Consider the following 6,421-nt stretch of genomic DNA (forward strand, 5'->3'; position numbering starts at 1 on the left):
GAAAAATTACAAAAGTAACTGTAGGGTCATGCTACTGACAAATGGTGTAGATGCATGAGTGAATCCAAGTGTAGTATGTGCAGGTTTCAAGTCAAAATGTAAATTATTTAGCTATGCACATTCTTTGCATTATTTATAAACCTATAAGCCTCAGAATACCTGTTGCTTTGACACCTTTGAGTCATATGATGATTCATAAAATCTAAAGGTCTCTTGTGGATAGAGGTTACTACTGTAGAGTCAAATTTGTCTTTGCCATATTCTCCAAGTAGCCTGTTACATTGATCAGAGGAAACAATCTTGCAATTCACAACTGCTTCCAGAGTTTTCTAGCGTTAGCTTCACTTGCAGGGGACTTGCTTTATCAGAATCAGCATGTGAGATCTGTTAGAGGGGACTACAGTGAAAATGTTTCTTGAATCTTCTTGAAATTTCTCAACATTTCTCATAAATATGTCACATTACAAATAATAATAATAATAATAATAAAAAATGGTTTGCCAAAGCTATTTCATGCTGACTTTGAATTGACCCTGTTTATTTCCTTATATTCTTTCTAATACACACTCCTAGTCTTACTGTGAATGATTACCAGTGTGCATGTTATCTAAAAAAATGGCGTAACGAAAACCAATCTGTTTTTTCTGTTTCCAGTGGATGCTTCCTCTCACTGATTCCTCACAATTTTTTCTCAATGGGTTGCAAACAGCATTTCTTGTTGACTTTGAATAGCTAAAAAAATCTAATGTGAGTCATATTTTAATAAATCTGACAGGTCTGGATATGTGCCTGGATATGCTCTTCTGCTGCCATCATCAATAAAAAAATGTACATAAACATCTCTTCTAAAGGAAATTCTGTCTTTTCTGTGGCCGGTAATAGTGTAATGGTAGTTGTGGCAGGCAAATAGTGCTATATGGAATAAACAGAATTTTGCAAATTAGGTGCATTATATTGAATAATTGGTGGATTTCTATTTATCACCACATATAAAACTGCTGCAAGAGGTTTAAACTGAACACTGGGTGGAAAGAAAAGGTTCAGGCCTTTTACCTGAGGACACAGGCTATCGATCTGTGTAGCTGCCATGCGCACTAACTTCACACCCTCCTCGTTGTTGGAGATGGAACATGCAAGGTTGGCCACCTGAAAGAGAGAGAGAGAGAGAGTTTAGTGAGCCATTGGGTCATCTGTATGTTGAGGTTAAAGTATAAAGTGACCTTGGGGTTCTGGTTGCCAGATTTCTATAAATCAGGCAGGTATGACTAGCATTCAGACAGGGGCAAATAAAGCTTAAGAGCAGAGTGCACACATACACAAACACATAGTCCTTTTTGCTGTTCACGTTTGAAGTTATCAGTGCTGTGTGCAATGGATAAGGATTTAATGCTTGGCTTGAAAGGCAATGTCAGGGCAAAATATGTACAGAGAGTTAGGGCTCATTCAAGTGTTAGATTGGTATTTGTTATTTCCCAGCGTGAAGAACATGATTTGTGGTTCCCTCTTTCCCTCCACTCCCCTGGCCCCAAATCATCCCACCTTGGTCTCTCTTTTACCATTTTAAAAATAGCTTTTATTTGAATAATTGACATCACACACACTGTAATTTGAATTTTTACCAGCCAATCTCCTGGACATTTAGAAGCTGCCGCTTCATGTTCTCATGCATCTGCAGTGACAGAAGGACAGCGGTTTGTTCACATGTACTATAGAATCTCCCATCACGAAAACACAATTACCCCAAAAATGTCAGCGGACACAGAGAGGGGTCCTAATTGGAGGTTGCCGCGTTTCTGTTATTCTCTCATAAATTGATGTGGAATTTTCCATCCAAATTGCCACCACAAAGCTCTCTGGTGGAATAGCAAGGGTTCATTACTGAATTTCATATTCACATGTAAATCATTAAGCCAGTTTATCTGGGAAAAAGGGGGAAAAAGGCTATGAATTTGTAGAATTTGCATATTTGTTTTAGAGATAATGGTTTTAAATGAGATGTGGCAAATGTCCATAAGTTTGCAGATAGTCTGTATATCTGTTTAGGAAATATGATGCTTACACATACAATATACAGAGCCATCCCAAGCATAGGGTAGAGCCCAGTGCGAGTTAGAGGAAGTGAAGTGTAGGGCAGTATATTCTACTATAGACAGAAGGACAGTGGTTTATTCACATTCGCTATAGAAGCTCCTATCGCAAAAACAAAATTACCCCAAAACCGTCAGCGGACACAGAAAGGGGTCCTAATTGGAGGTTGCCATGTTTCTGTTATTCACTCATAAAGTAATGTTGAATTTTCAATGTGAAATTGTCACCACAAAGCACTGGTGGAATAACCAGGGTTCATTACTGAACTTCATGTTCCCATGTAAATCATTAGACCAGTTTACCTGGGTGAAAAAAAGGTAAAAAATAACAGAAAGAGTGTAATTAAACTAGCAGATGGCTCCTCTATGCACGATACCTCCTTGTCTAATTTCTGCCTGCCTACAGCCCTCAGGTTACCCGTCATGCAGTGCATCTGGCAACGGCGGATCGGTGTGTACACGTGAATACACGTGTGCGTTGAGAAAAGGTCTCTCTCTCTCGTGTTTGCTCGCTTCCATCATCAGAAAAGCATCTGCGCAAGGAGCACTGGCCAGATTGGATGTTAAAAATCTGGCTGCCTCCCTTCTCCCCTTCTGCCAAAAACGTCTGATCCGACAGAAAACACTGGAATATTGCTCAGAAAGTTTATAATTTTGTGACACGTCAGACCTCGATGAAAGGCGCTAATAGGCGTGTCAGTGTCGTTTTGATAACAATTCAGAATTGGTGTTCCAAGCATCTCATCCTCTGCTGGTAAATCAGATTACACAGCAACCATGAGTAAGGATTTTGACGGCGCTAAAGTGACATATGCCTGCTGGCAAATGCAATACGACTGAAGCCATATCAGCGGGCTTCTCTTCTTTTTAAAGGTAAATCGAGGCAAATCAAATCTGTGTTAGAAGATTCTTGCTTACGGCCCTTTTCTCCTGTTTACCCCTGACAGCTCTGAATGCTTTGATGGATCGCTCTTGCGTTTAAGTGTGTGCTTGCATGTGTGTGTGTGTTTACCTGTGCAGCTAAAAGTGTAAAGACTAAAATGCTTGAGGGTGATGATGTGTGCATAAGAGTACCAGTGGGAAAAAAATGATTCATTGATGCATCACATCAGTTCTTTCTGAAATGATTCTGGATCTATTCACAAAAATTCATTATCATAAATATTAATTCTTTTTAATGTAGCATAGCCACAAGATAAAGAAGTTATGCTGTATATATAGTACAAAAATGGTACATGTTAGTATCTTTTGAAAAGGTACCGCCCCAGTGATAGATTTTGTGGCTTTTTTTTCCTGAGAGTGTGGCAACCACCTCCGTACCAATCCTTCCCCAACTGTCAGGTCCACCTTGTATCTTAGAGGTGCAGTTGGACCTGAGTGGAAGGTGGTAAAAAAGGGGCAAGAGACAGCAGCATAAAGGACCGGATGGAAAGGTAGGGGGTTGTTTTATACACCAGGCTGGCAGTGTGGGACTCACAGTGTTTGCAGGAAATAATATCCTGTCATGTAATTCCACTCTTCCCTTGGTCCTCACTAGTCCTTCATGGTCTGAACACACAGTCAAACCAGCAGCAGCTCCTGGATGGCAGCCAGAACTGGCCGATGCTCCAGCACTCAATTCTCAGAGCTGGATCCCAGCCAAGACACAGTGTCCGGCCAAAAATACTAATTGCAATTATCTAAAGAACCACTCCTCCTTTGTGAGTCCTTTTTATTTTCTCAAAGAGAAGGCCCCTGTTAGGTAGCCAAGGATGTCAAAATAATATTCATGAGTTTCATGCTAGGTTGAGACAAGCGTGTGTGTGCTTGTGTCCTTGCATGTTAGAATATTTCAGAGAAAGGGAATGGATCGTAACTGTGTTGTCTCTCTGACCAACCATTATGTGTTGTCTAGTTAGACCTTTATAAAAGAACTATTGATTTCTGAGCATTTCATTTGGACGACCACATCTAGAGAATCAGTGTGCAGAGTGGCAGCCTCATACCCTTGAAGATTTCTTATATAAAATAAATATATAAATACAATAAAACAATGACAAAATATTGCATATTAGAATGCAATTACCCATAATATATTGACAATTAAAATTTAAAATTAAATTATTAAAACTATCAACATAAATGATTATTTACAATATAATAATAATAATAATAAAATAATGAAATAATAATAACAACAACTCCAAAAGGTTTGATCCAAAATGAATACTATTAAAAATGTTAATTGAAATTTGTATTTTTGTTATTTTATGCTAATGAGTGTTGCATTATTGCAACATGGTCGAGTCTTCTGTGCACTTCACACGAGGAGGTCTATTTGTATGGCACAAAGTTACTTGATATGTAAAGCATTTTATTTCAGTTTGGTCACTTATGAGGTTCCTTTTAGGTTTCAATCTACAGTATAAAGGCAGCTCACTAGCTCATGGAACACAGGCTGTGCCTCCACTCACATTAAATCAGTATTTCAGACATCTCAGCACTTCTTGGTTGAACCATTCCTGTCAAGAAATAGGTATTGTTTATTGTATTTCCATCTGAAAAAAAAGGGGGGGGGGGGGGAATTGAAAGAGGACTCACGGACAGAATCTAAGAGAGAGAGGGGAAGTTGATGTCAGAAGAGAGTCAGTTAAGAGTGGGGCACAAGAAGGTGTTAGCCTGAGTGCTTCCCCCTATTCCCCAACCGTACCCCGGTCAGAGTGCAAATAAATCAGCCTGTCAGCACAGATGAAGCAGAACGGCCCACTGGGGGGGTTGAAACAAACACAGGTCACTAAGCGTGACCATGTGAGAGCTAGCAACAAACCTCAACAATAAAGTCCCAGATGTTTGAAACCTGATGACCCCTGACGTGTCTACAGGGATATTTGGAAAGGCCTAGACAAGTTTACATATCGATTTAAATGCAAGAAATGCAGGATGTGCTGGACTTGTCAGAGTTGTGACCCTGAGGTTAGCATGCTAAGTTGCACACATTTTGCAGTGGCGTTCGTGCAGATGATGCGAGTTTGAGTTATTCTCGTTCCCCCTCTGATTCTCATCATTCCCTGTGCTCTTGATGCTTGGCAAAATTTCAATAGCAATCCGCACGTTCAGGGATTCCATGTGAGGGCAAAAGATTTGCTATCAGTACTTCTCATCAATGTCAGTTCCAAAACAGTGGAGCAATCAGAAGAACTCAGAGGTGGGGCAAGCGTTGCGAGCTTCTGTTTACAGTAGCAAGTTGGCGTAGCAACTGTTTTATTTGTTTGTTATTGCTGTCATTGCATCATGTTTCAAAAGTTCATCTCGAGACCATTGCGTCTGCGCTGCGCTTTTTTAATAACATTCTTTGTGAACGAGCCCTAAGACCTTATTCAGAATAAGTACCTACTCAAAACAGAATGCGATTTTAGATACAGCCAATGACAAACACCTAATCAACACCTAAGTGCGCCGTTCATTTACATGACAACGGCGTTTTGGTGGTCTGAAAATGCAAACTTTTGAAAACGGGTTTCAAAGTGTACGTTTTTGAAAACGGTCTCTGTATAAACAACAAAAACGTGAATCTGTGAAAATGATTAGGTCATGCACATGCATATTACATGTTCAGTCTATAGTGTTTCATCGCCATCTAATGGCCTGCCAGCAGAATACAGTGTTTTTAGTCGTTTTCACGGATTCGTATGAATGGGAATAATTTTGACAATGGTGTCATCTGTATACGGTAAAACTTCTCCGTTTTAAGCATATTGTTGTAGTGTAAACGTACCCCAAGATTAAAAAATGAGGTCTCTATTTGACTCAATTTTGTAGAGTTGTTACTGAATTTCGAATACAGCAAAAAGATGACCGGTATTACTTTAGAAAACTCGTGCATATTAAGGCCATTTTGACACCCGTAGATTGTTTACTATGTTCCAAAACAAGGATTTAAATTGTTACAATGTTAATATTTATTCTTGGTTCGGTTTACTTTCACAAGGCAACATTTCTAAATGGACCAAAATTAGTTCATACAAATCAAGTCCGAGTAAACTCTCCTTTCATTGGTCAAAGTGCACCTGTTTATGTTCCAGGATTCGGCTCATAGTGGTCATCAGTCAGGATGGATAGATTGTGGCTTTCTTTGTAGCTGTCATTATGTTATAATTTTTAGTAATAATCAAGACTTCTTCAATACAGACTTGTCTGTATTTTTGTGTTTTGGACAGTTGTTCTGAAATATGTTTGTCCGACCAAATTTCAAAACAAACACTGCTGCTTTTCACTTCCGTAATTACCCATCACATAATGTAATACAGCAGGTTTATTTGTCCGTTGGGTCCCATTGCTTTCTCAGCAAAGGGAAC

General features: G+C 39.3%; 1 protein-coding gene across 1 annotated transcript in view; it reads right to left on the reverse strand.

Moving 5' to 3' along the window:
- LOC125272245 (catenin alpha-2) overlaps positions 1 to 1,167 on the reverse strand; it is a 36,803-nt gene extending 35,636 nt beyond the window's left edge. The window contains exon 1 of the mRNA XM_048196944.1: positions 1,054 to 1,167. Coding sequence (XP_048052901.1) covers positions 1,054 to 1,089 — 36 coding nt within the window. The 5' untranslated portion in view covers positions 1,090 to 1,167. The remainder of the gene's footprint in view (positions 1 to 1,053) is intronic.
- Positions 1,168 to 6,421: the final 5,254 nt, after the last annotated feature.

Source organism: Megalobrama amblycephala, linkage group LG7 (genome assembly GCF_018812025.1).
Source record: "Megalobrama amblycephala isolate DHTTF-2021 linkage group LG7, ASM1881202v1, whole genome shotgun sequence".
Lineage (NCBI taxonomy): Eukaryota > Metazoa > Chordata > Actinopteri > Cypriniformes > Xenocyprididae > Megalobrama > Megalobrama amblycephala.